General features: G+C 46.8%; 1 protein-coding gene across 1 annotated transcript in view; it reads left to right on the top strand.

Annotated features, from left to right (window-relative positions):
• The window catches only part of LOC135057143 (uncharacterized), a 356477-nt gene extending 346456 nt beyond the window's left edge, over positions 1-10021 (top strand). Inside the window, exon 20 of the mRNA XM_063963040.1 lies at positions 7672-10021. Coding sequence (XP_063819110.1) covers positions 7672-8732 — 1061 coding nt within the window. The 3' untranslated portion in view covers positions 8733-10021. The remainder of the gene's footprint in view (positions 1-7671) is intronic.
• Positions 10022-14948: the final 4927 nt, after the last annotated feature.

Genomic DNA, 14948 nt, shown 5'->3' with positions numbered 1-14948 from the left:
GGCCAGGCGTGTGTCAGAATTGGCGGATTTATCCTATAAAAGCCCTTACCTAATTTTTCATACGGACAGGGCAGAATTGAGGACTCGTCCTCAGTTTCTCCCTAAGGTTGTTTCAGCGTTTCACCTGCCTATTGTGGTACCTGCGGCTACTAGGGACTTGGAGGACTCCAAGTTGCTGGATGTAGTCAGGGCCCTGAAAATATATGTTTCCAGGACGGCTGGAGTCAGAAAATCTGACTCGCTGTTTATCCTGTATGCACCCAACAAGCTGGGTGCTCCTGCTTCTAAGCAGACTATTGCTCGTTGGATTTGTAGTACAATTCAGCTTGCACATTCTGTGGCAGGCCTGCCACAACCAAAATCTGTAAAAGCCAATTCCACAAGAAAGGTGGGCTCATCTTGGGCGGCTGCCCGAGGGGTCTCGGCTTTACAACTTTGCCGAGCAGCTACTTGGTCAGGGGCAAACACGTTTGCTAAATTCTACAAATTTGATACCCTGGCTGAGGAGGACCTGGAGTTCTCTCATTCGGTACTGCAGAGTCATCCGCACTCTCCCGCCCGTTTGGGAGCTTTGGTATAATCCCCATGGTCCTTACGGAGTTCCCAGCATCCACTAGGACGTCAGAGAAAATAAGAATTTACTTACCGATAATTCTATTTCTCGTAGTCCGTAGTGGATGCTGGGCGCCCATCCCAAGTGCGGATTGTCTGCAATACTTGTACATAGTTGTTGTTACAAAAATCGGGTTATTGTTGTTGTGAGCCATCTTTCCAGAGGCTCCTCTGTTATCATGCTGTTAACTGGGTTCAGATCACAGGTTGTACGGTGTGATTGGTGTGGCTGGTATGAGTCTTACCCGGGATTCAAAATACTTCCTTTTCTCTGACGTCCTAGTGGATGCTGGGGACTCCGTAAGGACCATGGGGAATAGCGGCTCCGCAGGAGACTGGGCACAAAAGTAAAAGCTTCAGGACTACCTGGTGTGCACTGGCTCCTCCCCCTATGACCCTCCTCCAAGCCTCAGTTAAGATTTTGTGCCCGAACGAGAAGGGTGCAGACTGGGTGGCTCTCCTGAGCTGCTTAGAGTAAAAGTTTTAAATAGGTTTTTTATTTTCAGTGAGTCCTGCTGGCAACAGGCTCACTGCATCGAGGGCTAAGGGGAGAAGAAGCGAACTCACCTGCGTGCAGAGTGGATTGGGCTTCTTGGCTACTGGACATTAGCTCCAGAGGGATGATCACAGGCCCAGCTATGGATGGGTCCCGGAGCCGCGCCGCCGGCCCCCTTACAGAGCCAGAAGAGTGAAGAGGTCCGGAAAATCGGCGGCAGAAGATGTCCTGTCTTCTATAAGGTAGCGCACAGCACCGCAGCTGTGCGCCATTGCTCTCAGCACACTTCACACTCCGGTCACTGAGGGTGCAGGGCGCTGGGGGGGGCGCCCTGAGACGCAATGAAAATACTTTTTATGGCTAAAAATACATCACATATAGCTCCTGGGCTATATGGATGTATTTAACCCCTGCCAGTTTTCCTCATAAAAAGCGGGAGAAAGGCCGCCGAGAAGGGGGCGGAGCCTATCTCCTCAGCACACTGGCGCCATTTTCCCTCACAGCTCCGTTGGAGGGAAGCTCCCTGGCTCTCCCCTGCAGTCACTACACTACAGAAAGGGTTAAAAAAGAGAGGGGGGCACTAATTAGGCGCAGTATTAAAGATACAGCAGCTATAAGGGGATAAACACTTATATTAAGTTATCCCTATATATATATATATATATAGCGCTCTGGTGTGTGCTGGCAAACTCTCCCTCTGTCTCCCCAAAGGGCTAGTGGGGTCCTGTCCTCTATCAGAGCATTCCCTGTGTGTGTGCTGTGTGTCGGTACGTTTGTGTCGACATGTATGAGGAGAAAAATGATGTGGAGACTGAGCAGATTGTCTGTAATAGTGATGTCACCCCCTAGGGGGTCGACACCTGAGTGGATGAACTGTTGGAAGGAATTACGTGACAGTGTCAGCTCTGTATAAAGACAGTGGTTGACATGAGACAGCCGGCTACTCAGCTTGTGCCTGTCCAGACGTCTCATGGGCCGGCAGGGGCTCTAAAGCGCCCGTTACCTCAGATGGCAGATACAGACGCCGACACGGATACTGACTCCTGTGTCGACGGTGAAGAGACAAACGTGATTTCCAGTAGGGCCACACGTTACATGATTGAGGCAATGAAAAATGTTTTACACATTTCTGATAATACGAGTACCACCAAAAAGGGGTATTATGTTCGGTGAGGAAAAACTACCTGTAGTTTTCCTGAATCTGTGAAATTAAATGAGGTGTGTGATGATGCGTGGGTTTCCCCCGATAACAATTGATAATTTCTAAAAAGTTATTGGCAGTATATCCTTTCCCGCCAGAGGTTAGGGTGCGTTGGGAGACACCCCCTAGGGGGGATAAGGCGCTCACACGCTTGTAAAAACAAGGGCTCTACCCTCTCCTGAGATGGCCGCCCTTAAGGATCCTGCTGATAGAAAGCAGGAGGGTATCCTAAAATGTATTTACACACATACTGGTGTTATACTGCGACCAGCAATCGCCTCAGCCTGGATGTGCAGTGCTGGGTTGGCGTGGTCGGATTCCCTGACTGAAAATATTGATATCCTAGATAGGGACAGTATATTATTGCCTATAGAGCATTTAAAAGATGCATTTCTATATATGCATGATGCACAGCGGAATATTTGCCGACTGGCATCAAGTATAAGTGCGTTGTCCATTTCTGCCAGTAGAGGGTTATGGACACGACAGTGGTCAGGTGATGCGGATTCCAAAAGGCATTTGGAAGTATTGCCTTATAAAGGGGAGGAGTCATTTGGGGTCGGTCTTTCAGACCTGGTGGCCACGGCAACAGCTGGGAAATCCACGTTTGTACCCCAGGTCGCCTCTCAAAATAAGAAGACGCCGTATTATCAGGCGCAGTCCTTCGTTGGCAAGCGGGCAAAGGGTTCCTCAATTCTGCCCCGTGACAGAAGGAGAGAAAAAAGGCTGCAGAAATCAGCCAGTTCCCAGGAACAGAAGCCCTCTCCCGCCTCTGCCAAGCCCTCAGTATGACGCTAGGGCTTTACAAGCTCAGGCACGGTGGGGGCCCGTCTCAATGTTTTTCAGCGCGCAGTGGGCTCACTCGCAAGTAGACCCCTGGATCCTTCAGGTGATATCTCAGGGGTACAAATTGGAATTCGAGACGTCTCCCCCTCGCCGTTTCCTAAAGTCGGCTTTACCGACGTCTCCCTCTGACAGGGAGGCAGTTTTGGAAGCCATTCACAAGCTGTATTCCCAGCAGGTGATAATCGAGGTACCCCTCCTGCAACAGAGAATGGGGTATTATTCCACACTGTGTGGTACCGAAGCCGGACGGCTCGGTGAGACCAATTCTAAATCTAAAATCTTGAACACTTACATAAGGAGGTTCAAATTCAAGATTGAGTCACTCAGAGCAGTGATTGCGAACCTGGAAGAAGGGGACTACATGATGTCTCGTGACATCAAGGATGCTTACCTTCATGCCAAAATTACCCTTCTCACCAAGGGTACCTCAGGTTTGTGGTACAGAACTGTCACTATCAGTTTCAGACGCTGCCGTAGGGATGGTCCACGGCACCCCGGGTCTTTACCAAGGTAATGGCCGAAATAATAATACTCCTTCGAAGGAAGGGAATATTAGTTATCCCTTACTTGGACGATCCCCTGATAAGGGTATGATCCAGGGAACAGTTGGAGGTCGGTGTAGCACTATCTCAGGTAGTGTTGCGGCAGCACGTTTGGATTCTCAATATTCCAAAATCGCAGCTGATTCCGACGACTCGTCTTCTGTTTCTAGGGATGATCCTGGACACAGTCCAGAAAAAGGTGTTTCTCCCGGAGGAGAAAGTCAGGAAATTATCCGAGCTAGTCGGGAACCTCTTATAACCGAGCCAAGTCTCAGTACATCAATGAAAGGATTCTGGGAAAAATGGTGGCTTCCTACGAAGCGATCCCATTCGGCAGTTTCCACGCAAGAACTTTCCAGTGGGACCTGCTGGACAAATGGTCCGAGTCGCATCTTCAGATGCATCAGCGGATAACCCTGTCACCAAGGACAAGGGTGTCCCTCCTGTGGTGGTTGCAGAGTGCTCATCTTCTAGAGGGCCGCAGATTCGGCATTCAGGACTGGGTCCTGGTGACCACGGATGCCAGCCTGCGAGGCTGGGGAGCAGTCACATAGGGAAGGAATTTCCAGGGCTTATGGTCAAGCCTGGAGACATCACTTCACATAAATATCCTGAAGCTAAGGGCCATTTACAATGCTCTAAGCTTAGCAAGACCTCTGCTTCAAGGTCAGCCGGTGTTGATCCAGTCGGACAACATCACGGCAGTCACCCATGTAAACAGACAGGGTGGCACAAGAAGCAGGAGGGCAATGGCAGAAGCTGCAAGGATTCTTCGCTGGGCGGAAAATCATGTGATAGCACTGTCAGCAGTAGTCATTCCGGGAGTGGACAACTGGGAAGCAGACTTCCTCAGCAGACACGACCTCCACCCGGGAGAGTGGGGACTTCACCCAGAAGTCTTCCACATGATTATAAACCATTGGGAAAAACTCGGCAGGTATTGCGCCAGGTCAAGGGACCCTCAGGCAATAGCTGTAGACGCTCTGGTAACACCGTGGGTGTACCGGTCAGTGTATGTGTTCCTCCTCTGCCTCTCATACCCATGGTACTGAGAATTATAAGATGGAGAGGAGTAAGCAATATATTCGTAGCTCCGGATTGGCCAAGAAGGACTTGGTACCCGGAACGTCAAGAGATGCTCACGGGGGATCCGTGGCCTCTACCTCTAAGAAGGGACCTGCTCCAGCAAGGACCCTGTCTGTTCCAAGACTTACTGCGGCTGCGTTTGACGGCATGGCGGTTGAACGCCGGATCCTGAGGGAAAAAGGCATTCCGGATGAAGTCATCCCTATCCTGATCAAAGCCAGGAAGAATGGAACCGCAAAACATTATCACCGCATTTGGCGAAAATATATGTTGCGTGGTGCGGGGCCAGTAAGGCCCGATGGAGGAATTTCAACTGGGTCGATTCCTACATTTCCTGCATGCAGGAGTGTCTATGGGCCTGAAATTTGGGTCCATTAAGTTTCAAATTTCGGCCCTGTCAATTTTCTTCCAAAAAGAACTAGCTTCAGTACCTGAAGTTCAGACGGTTGTAAAAGGGGTACTGTATATACAGCCTCCTTTTGTGTCTCCAGTGGCACCTTGGGATCTCAATGTAGTTTTGGAGTTCCAGAAGTCACATTGGTTTGAACCACTTAAATCTGTGGAGTTAAAATATCTCACATGGAAAGTGGTCATGCTGTTGGCCCGGGCCTGGGCCAGGCGCGTGTCAGAATTGGCGGCTTTGTCCTGTAAAAGCCCTTATCTGATTTTCCATTCGGACAGGGCGGAATTGAGGATTCGTCCTCAGTTTCTCCCTAAGGTGGTTTCAGCGTTTCACCTGAACCAACCTATTGTGGTGCCTGCGGCTACTAGGGACTTGGAGGACTCCAAGTTGCTAGATGTTGTCAGGGCCCGGAAAATATATGTTTCCAGGACGGCTGGAGTCAGAAAATCTGACTCGCTGTTTATCCTGTATGCACCCAACAAGTTGGGTGCTCCTGCTTCTAAGCAGACTATTGCTCGTTGGATTTTTAGTACAATTCAGCTTGCACATTCTGTGGCAGGCCTGCCACAGCCAAAAATCTGTAAATGCCCACTCCACAAGGAAGGTGGGCTCATCTTGGGCGGCTGCCCGAGGGGTCTCGGCTTTACAACTTTGCCGAGCAGCTACTTGGTCAGGAGCAAATACGTTTGTAAAATTCTACAAATTCGATACCCTGGCTGAGGAGGACCTGGAATTCTCTCATCGGTGCTGCAGAGTCATCCGCACTCTCCCGCCCGTTTGGGAGCTTTGGTATAATCCCCATGGTCCTTACGGAGTCCCCAGCATCCACTAGGACGTCAGAGAAAATAAGAATTTACTTACCGATAATTCTATTTCTCGTAGTCCGTAGTGGATGCTGGGCGCCCATCCCAAGTGCGGATTGTCTGCAATACTGGTACATAGTTATTGTTACCAAAAATCGGGTTATTGCTGTAGTGAGCCATCTTTTCTAAAGGCTCCTCTGTTATCATGCTGTTAACTGGGTTTAGATCACAAGTTATACGGTGTGATTGGTGTGGCTGGTATGAGTCTTACCCGGGATTCAAAATCCTTCCTTATTGTGTACGCTCGTCCGGGCACAGTATCCTAACTGAGGCTTGGAGGAGGGTCATAGGGGGAGGAGCCAGTGCACACCAGGTAGTCCTGAAGCTTTTACTTTTGTGCCCAGTCTCCTGCGGAGCCGCTATTCCCCATGGTCCTTACGGAGTCCCCAGCATCCACTACGGACTACGAGAAATAGAATTATCGGTAAGTAAATTCTTATTATTGTGTACGCTCGTCCGGGCACAGTATCCTAACTGAGGCTTGGAGGAGGGTCATAGGGGGAGGAGCCAGTGCACACCAGGTAGTCCTAAAGCTTTACTTTTGTGCCCAGTCTCCTGCGGAGCCGCTATTCCCCATGGTCCTTACGGAGTTCCCAGCATCCACTACGGACTACGAGAAATAGAATTATCGGTAAGGTAATTCTTATTTTCGCTCCTATTTGGCTCAGTAAAAAAACACTGAGGCATCTTGAGAGTGTGGAGGGGAAGGAGGGTTACACATTTAAATATGTAAATGTGCCTATCCCTGCTAACGCCCCATCCATATCCCAAGAGTTCTCCAGTGCCCCCCGTGGATTCAAAGAAAAGGATTTATCTGGTAAGTACCAAAAACCTCTTTTCCGTTGGCCAGTTCTGCAAGCTGAGGCTTACTCAGCTGGCCGCCTGCGGGGAACACCGTGACTGATGGTCGTGATGTTGGATCCCAGGTTGCGACACCGGTCTCAGTGCTGGGATCGCAGCTACATGCGGGAGGCATCGCTTCTACTGAGATGTCTCCTGCATGACCCTCTTAGGGATCGGATGGAAAGTCAGGGCTGCTTGCATGTATCATTGAACTCCAGTCCATTTCTGAATCAGGCACTGTGTACGCCCATTCCACGCCATTATCAGTCAGATGTGTTCCACCTAGCATACGGTAGGTGTGAGTGTCATTCCTGGTGGTGGTGGCCGCTTTAGCCAGTGGAGAGCTGGTGGCAGAGCATTCACAAGACGTGTCCAACTCGGAATACTGGCTGTTGTCCATATGAGATTTCCATTTGTGGTAGGCATTACGTGCGACGCTGACTGGGGCCCTATGTGTCCATCTGTAGATCTTCATTGGACTAGGACCTTATGCTAATTTTGCTCATTTCTATTCAGTTCCCAGTGTGTATGGGGGTGAGGGCCAGTATCTGGATGGCCATTATGGTTGACACCTGACTAATGAGACTTCCTGTCCTATGATGCCAGCTGGCCAGTGTGTAGGCTCAGGAACTGTTACTCACCAATGTCTGCGTTTGGGTCCATGCAGTATGCTTGGTGACGTGATTGTGTTACATTTTAAGCTAATGTTTGACTTATTCAACAGTTGTATTTATATATTATAATAAAAAAAGATTTATTTCCATATCTCTCTCTTCCAGCAGATGGACAGAGAGGCAGGAATACCTCGGAGGAACATCTAACTGTGTTTCCAGATTTTAAATTAGAAAAGAACATCACACGAGATTCTGCAGGAGAAAACCTAATTTCCCCAATTGTACATCCAGTGCCTCACAGTGCAGATATATCATCTGCTCCCTCTAACCATGAGGAGTGTCCCATTAATTCAAATGTTTCTACACATAGTGCAGCTCCTACAGATGCTACAGTCATTCCCTCTTCTGAATTTGTTAAAAGGGTTAATAATCAGTCAGTCTGTATTAGACAGAAGAAGCGCACATATAAGAAACAATATCCATGCTCTGAGTGTGGGAAATGTTTTACACGTAAATCAAGTCTTATTACACATCAGAGACTTCACACAGGTGAGAGTCCATTTTCATGCTCTGAATGTGGAAAATGGTTTAGACAGAAATCGGGTCTTATTACACATCAGAGACATCACACAGGTGAGAATCCATTTTCATGCTCTGATTGTGGGAAATGTTTTAAACAGAAATCACATCTTATTGTACATCACAGAAGTCACACAGGTGAGAAACCATTTCCATGCACTGAGTGTGGGAAATGTTTTTCACTTAAAGCACATCTTATTACACATCACAGAAGTCACACAGGTGAGAAGCCGTTTCTATGTTCTGAGTGTGGGAAATTTTTTACACATAAATCAACTCTTCTTACACATCAGAGAATTCACACAGGTGAGAGGCCGTTTCCGTGCACTGAATGCGGAAAATGTTTTATAAAGAAATCAGATCTTGTCATACATCAGAGAATTCACACAGGTGAGAAGCCATTTTCATGCTCTGACTGTGGGAAATGTTTTCCACGTAAATCGCCTCTTCTTAAACATCAGAGAATTCACACAGGTGAGAAGCCATTTTCATGCTCTGACTGTGGGAAATGTTTTCCACGTAAATCGCCTCTTCTTAAACATCAGAAAATTCACATAGGTGAAAAGCAAATTTCATGTTCCGAGTGTGGGAAATGTTTTACAAAAAAATTAGCTCTTGCTGCACATCAGAGAATTCACACAAGATGAAAACCGTATCAAAGATATTAAAGAGGGTTGCAGCAATCTATTGTAAAAGTCATTATATCTCTTTTTCGGGGTCCATGCTGATTCACAGGGACAATCAGGTTGTAGAGCTGCGGAGAAGATCTAGGCATCAAAGGCTTTTAAGCTCCCAGGATGCTTCGGTCCTCTCTTCCTATACCCCACCCACTGGCCAAATGACTCCAATTTTTCTCTGGTGCCGGATGCACCATTAGACAGAGTGGTTGCATCTAAGCAACCACAAGCTTTACTTTCATTTATTTTTACTTCAGAGCAGCAGCACTTGGCTGTCCAGCGGATGCCAGCGCTGTTGCTCCTACAACTCCCCACCCGGCGCAGCAACACCAGTAACTGGTCTTGTAATCTCGACGGGCGCCGGATAAGGCTCACGCTAGCAAAGCTTTTCGGAAACCACCGCCAGCCAGCGGGGGGACAGGTAAGGCGGGTCTCCGTGCAAGCGGAGCCCCACGTCTTTTAGTGTGGTCTTTCCTCTGGTTGCGGAGATGGACCAGAGGTGCAGGTGTGGGCGCCGGTCCATCCACGACCCTACTAGGCCCACTAGGGCAATATTGTACCGGGTAGCTGGGGATATTCTACAGCCAGGCTCCCCGGGGGTAACGTCAGCATAGGGGAGGTACGCTACCCCAGCGGCCCCTTCCCCGACTCAGAGCGAGTCTCCACAGCAGTTTCCCGCCTTTGAGCTGCTCCTCCCTCACCCTCCTCTCTTTCAGAGACGCTCAGCGGCTATTTCCTCAGGGTCACAGGCTGCAGCTGAAGCTCTCCAGTATACCTGTCCTCATCAATCATGTTATACAGCAGTTCATATCCTGTGTAGTTGATACAGTGCCCATTGCAATATAAATATATATATATATATATATATATATATATATTGTTAAATACTACTTTAACCATGTTGTTCGAGTTAACGTTAAGTAACTGACTGTATGGAAGTCAGATTTAGAAAAGCAAGTGAATATTTATTTTTAAGGACCACGCCCATATACAGGTTTAGAGACTACATTCTCTTAGCCTGGGTCAAAATTAATCAACCCAGAAACATGTCAATACAATGAATTTTATAACATACAGTTACGCCCCATTCTTATAACCCTCCCATATGATTTCATGCATCTTCAGTACAGTGTTATGCAATATTAGGACAATTGGCAAAGACAACCAAGAGATATTTAGCCAATACATCCTCATGATGAGTCTGACTCGTGCTTTTAACCATGTGTCCTTGATTATAATAAAGTATACAATTTTCCTAAGTTCTCATTGTTTAAAGTTGTGTGTGGGGGAATTCCTTATTAGGAATTAAACTGGACTTTGGATGGGCGTACGTGGACTTACTAGTCTCTTAGTCTGTATAAAGTTATATGAATATGCTTCCTCATTTAGCTAGAAACAAAATGGATTCTCTTATGCTTTTGGACTATAATGGTGAATATGAGGTCACCTTTGATATTGTGATGATTATGTGTATGCATAAAATACGTACTATCCCGTAGTACATATATAAAGCTGTTAGGCCTTTAGAATGTTGCCTCTATCACAGTATTTGACTATATATATATATATATATATATATATATTTATACATTGAATGTGACTTGTGCTAGCTCTGTGGTCTGTTTACTCAGGTTCTCTACGGCTATTGCTATCCCTTTCTCTTTTTTATCTTGTATAACTCTAGAGTACAGGTGTTTGATGGTTACATTGGCACTTCACATATACACATATTTGTGAAGGCAGTCACATTGAATTGTTAAGCTGTATACTGCGGTGTGCTTTACAGTTATTACTATGTCTTCCAGAAAGGCTAACAAGGGGCAGGCTGCTCCAGTACTGGTAACATGCAGGACTTGTTCAGCGGTGTCCACACAGGATCCTGTTCTGGATGGCCAATGCACTAATAACCCTCCCCGCCTCAGCAGAACAGCCTCAGCCACAGGAACCCCCATGGGCTTCCTTTTCACAGCTCCTCACAAACATAGCAGATCCCTTATCAGCACCTGCTCAGCCTCCTAGTGTGGAGGTTCACCAGCAGCCATAACCTGCTAAATCCCCCTATGCCTCCTATGCTGCCTTCCCGGGGTAGACGTACTGTCTAATGAAGTACAAAACTTAGCTAAGACCTCTGCTGTATTCCAGCAGATGTTACAGGCTAATAAAACTCCGGAGGTAAGACCTCAAAGAAGACCTATGCAATCCTCACAATCTACTCATATTTCTGATTCAGAGGAATCTTCTGGGGAACCAGATCAAATAGATATTTCATTAGTGCACAGGTTCTCAAACTCTGTCCTCAGGACCCCACACAGTGCATGTTTTGCAGGTCTCCTCACAGAATGGCATGTGAAATGATTAACTCCACCTGTGGACCTTTAAAAATGTGTCTGTGAGTAATTAATACACCTGTGCACATGCTGGGTTACCTGCAAAACATTCACTGTGTGGGGTCCTGAGGACCGAGTTTGAGAACCTGTGCATTAGTGGAATCCCTATCTCCTGAAGAGGAACGTCATTCCACTATAGATGTACCAGTTTTAGCCAGAGCTGTAAAGTACATATAAGAAATGAACCACTTAACTGATGATTTCCCCCCAAAAAAAACGCTCTGAAATTGTCGGGGTTTTTTTTTTTTTTATGAGTAAATAGGTGAAGAACATGATTTTAACCCTATCCAAAATGATTTTAGTAAAAAAAAATAATATATATATATATATATATATTTTAAATATCTTTCCAAACATCGATCAGGAACACGACATCGCGGCTTTCAGTAGGGAAGAGTGCAGGGAGGCAGAGGGACCTTCTGGTCCCTCTGACAGCAGCAGCGGAGGGAAGTTTCCCTTCCCTGCCGCTGCTAACACATTTTATCTGGCTGGTCGCATAGTGTGCGACCAGGTCAGATAAAGCACTTGCAGGCATGGTCGCATCTGATGCGACCATGCCAGGAAAGTGGTTAAAAGTGAGGAGCAACCGGCTCCTAAATCCAAGGCGCCGGTATTTAAGTGTCCAAAAGTGGCTACAACAGAATTTCCTCCGTTATTTATGGCCATAACTATGCGCAGAACCTCGCTCAAAATGCAAAATTTTATTGCAATAATTATTAATAATAAATTGGTAGATTTTGAATTGCGCACCTGCAACCTAGGGCCTAATTCAGAACTGATCACAGCAGCAAATTTGTTAGCTAATGGGCAAAAGCATGTGCACTGCAGGTGGGGCAGATGTAACATGTACAGAGAGAGTTAGATTTGGTTGGGTTATATTGTTTCTGTGCAGGGTAAATACTGGCTGCTTTATATTTACACTGCAGTTTAGATTTCAGTTTGAACACACCCCACCCAAATCTAACACACTCTGCACGTTGTAAATCTGCCCCACCTGCAGTGCACATGGTTTTGCCCATTAGCTAACAAATTTGCTGCTGTGATCAGATCTGAATTAGGCCCCTTGTTTTTGTATGCAGTACTCCAAGGTCTCCGCATGGTCGAACTTCTCATTACTGGTGTGCACCCCAGGACCCCTCCCCTGTATGCTTACCTAAACCACCAAGGAGGAACCCGCAGTTGGATGACAAAGCACGAGGTAGCACAGATCCTAAGGTGGGCTGATCGCCACCTCCCGGCAATACCAGCAGTGTTCATTCCAGGAGTCTTAAATTTGGAGGTGGATTTTCTCAGCCAACACGACGTGCATTTAGGGGAGTGGGCATTATACCCTCAGATATTCCAACTACTAGTGGACAGGTGGGGCCTTCCAGAAGTAGACCTCATGGCCTCACATCACAACAAAAAGCTGCCATTGTATGGTTCCCGCACAAGGGACAAAGAAGCAACATTTGTAGATGCTCTGTCAGTGAACTGGGAGTTCAGACTAGCATACCTGTTCCCTCCAGTGGCCTTTCTACCAAGAATGATCTGAAAGTTCAAACAGGAAGGGGGCATGATAATACTAAAAGCCCCAGCGTGACCCAGACGTCATTGGTACGCAGACCTACTCAGTCTCTCCATACACGACCCTCTGTCACTTCCTCTGTGGCTGGATCTGCTATCTCAAGGTCCCTGTATACATCGGATTTAGCTCGCCTGTCTTTGACGGCATAGCTCTTGAGACATCCCTCTTGAGTGTCAGGATTCTGTAAACTTTGTCCCCGGAGAGGGCACTAGTGGGTCAGTGTAGGTGTGATAGAGGAAACGGGGAGACTGAAGAAAAGTTCCACGCATGTGCGCTTGATATTTATTATCACACAGGGATAACTGATGACCGGAACAATGAATAATAACTTAATCCGATAAATGTATATTTCAAAAGTCACTGGTAACAAATGAGCAATGAAGATGAACTTGTAACTTGATATAAATGATAAGGCAATAATGAAATCAGATGCAGCAAACGAAACTCCGATATATAATAAATAGCAATCAAAGCACACAGTCTGTAGAAGCACACGTCTTTAAGCCAAGCAAGGCCCTAGCAGGAGACCGTTCTAACACAGCAAGTTGTTAAGTGCTGAATGCAATGCACAATGCTAGATGCTGGTAATCAGGTGCACAGGCTGAGTAATGGAAGAACACCTGAAGAAAGTCTCTTACTGCAAGTTGTTGTGGCAAACTGTGGCTGGAGTTCATAGCAAACTGAAGACTGAAGAATGACAACAAGGAAACCACTGGAAACAGGAACCAGGAGAACTTGTACACCGAATGTGACTCGTAGGAAAGCTGGAATGGATGCTGGTACTTGTAGTTCCACAGGAACACTGGAATAGGGAAACAACTTGGAAATGCCAGAAATAGATCACTGGAAACAGGGAATTGCAGACTGGAACTGGGAATGGAACTGCTGGAACCTGTAGTTCCACAGGTCCAATACACTGGGGAATCTGCAGACAGAGGACTGAAGACAGGAGACGCCTGTTCAAAGGATGTGACGCGTTGTCCAAGGCGATGAGACTAAGCCAGGAACTGGAGTTTATACTAGTGATGAGCGGGTTCGTTTTCTCAGAAACTGAACCCCCCCGAACTTCACCTTTTTTACACGGGTCCGAGGCAGGTTAGAACCTTCCCGCCTTGCTCGGCTAACCCGAGCACGCCCGAACGTCATCATCCCGCTGTCGGATTCTCGCGAGATTCGGATTCAATATAAGCAGCCGCGCGTCGCCGCCATTTTCACTCGTGCATTGAAGATGATAGGGAGAGGACGTGGCTGGCGTCCTCTCTGTTTATTGTAGAAGTTGATTGGTTTATTGCTTAATTGTGGGGAGGATTGGGGAGCAGCTGTTAGGAGGTGTACAGTGCAGAGTTTTGCTGATAAGTGACCACCAGTTTTTATCCGTTCTCTGCCTGAAAAAAACACTCCATTCCATATCTGTGCTCAGTCTGCTGCATAATATATCTGTCCTGAGTGCTCACACTGCTTAATTGTGGGGACTGGGGAGCAGCTATAGCAGGAGTACAGTGCAGAGTTTTGCTGACAGTGACCACCAGTATACGTTATCTGCCTGAAAAACACTCCATATCTGTGCTCAGTGTGCTGCTTTTTTGTGGGGACTGGGGACCACCAGTATAATTAATATTATATAGGAGGAGTACAGTGCAGAGTGCACTGCTGTACCTACCTCTGTGTCGTCATCCATTAAGTATACTATCCATCTACATTCTATACCTGTGGTGCATTTTAGTTTTGCAGTTTGCTGACACAGTGTCCACCAGTATACTATATATAGCAGTACGCTAGGCCACTGCTGTACCTACCTCTGTGTCGTCACTCGTCATCCATTAAGTATACTATCCATCTACATTCTATACCTGTGGTGCATTTTAGTTTTGCAGTTTGCTGACAGTGTCCACCAGTATACTATATATAGCAGTACGGTAGGCCACTGCTGTGCCTACCTCTGTGTCGTCACTCATCATCCATTAAGTATACTATCCATCTACATTCTATACCTGTGGTGCATTTTAGTTTTGCAGTTTGCTGACAGTGTCCACCAGTATACTATATATAGCAGTACGGTAGGCCACTGCTGTACCTACCTGTGTCGTCACTCGTCATCCATTAGGTATACTATCCATTTACATTCTATACCTGTGGTGCATTTTAGTTTTGCAGTTTGCTGACAGTGTCCACCAGTATACTATATATAGCAGTACGGTAGGCCTCTGCTGTACCTACCTCTGTGTCGTCACT

Source organism: Pseudophryne corroboree, chromosome 3 (assembly GCF_028390025.1).
Source record: "Pseudophryne corroboree isolate aPseCor3 chromosome 3, aPseCor3.hap2, whole genome shotgun sequence".
In the NCBI taxonomy this organism is placed as follows: Eukaryota; Metazoa; Chordata; class Amphibia; order Anura; family Myobatrachidae; genus Pseudophryne; species Pseudophryne corroboree.
Note: the sequence above shows the minus strand (reverse complement) of the source record. Positions and strands in the feature narration are given on the sequence as shown.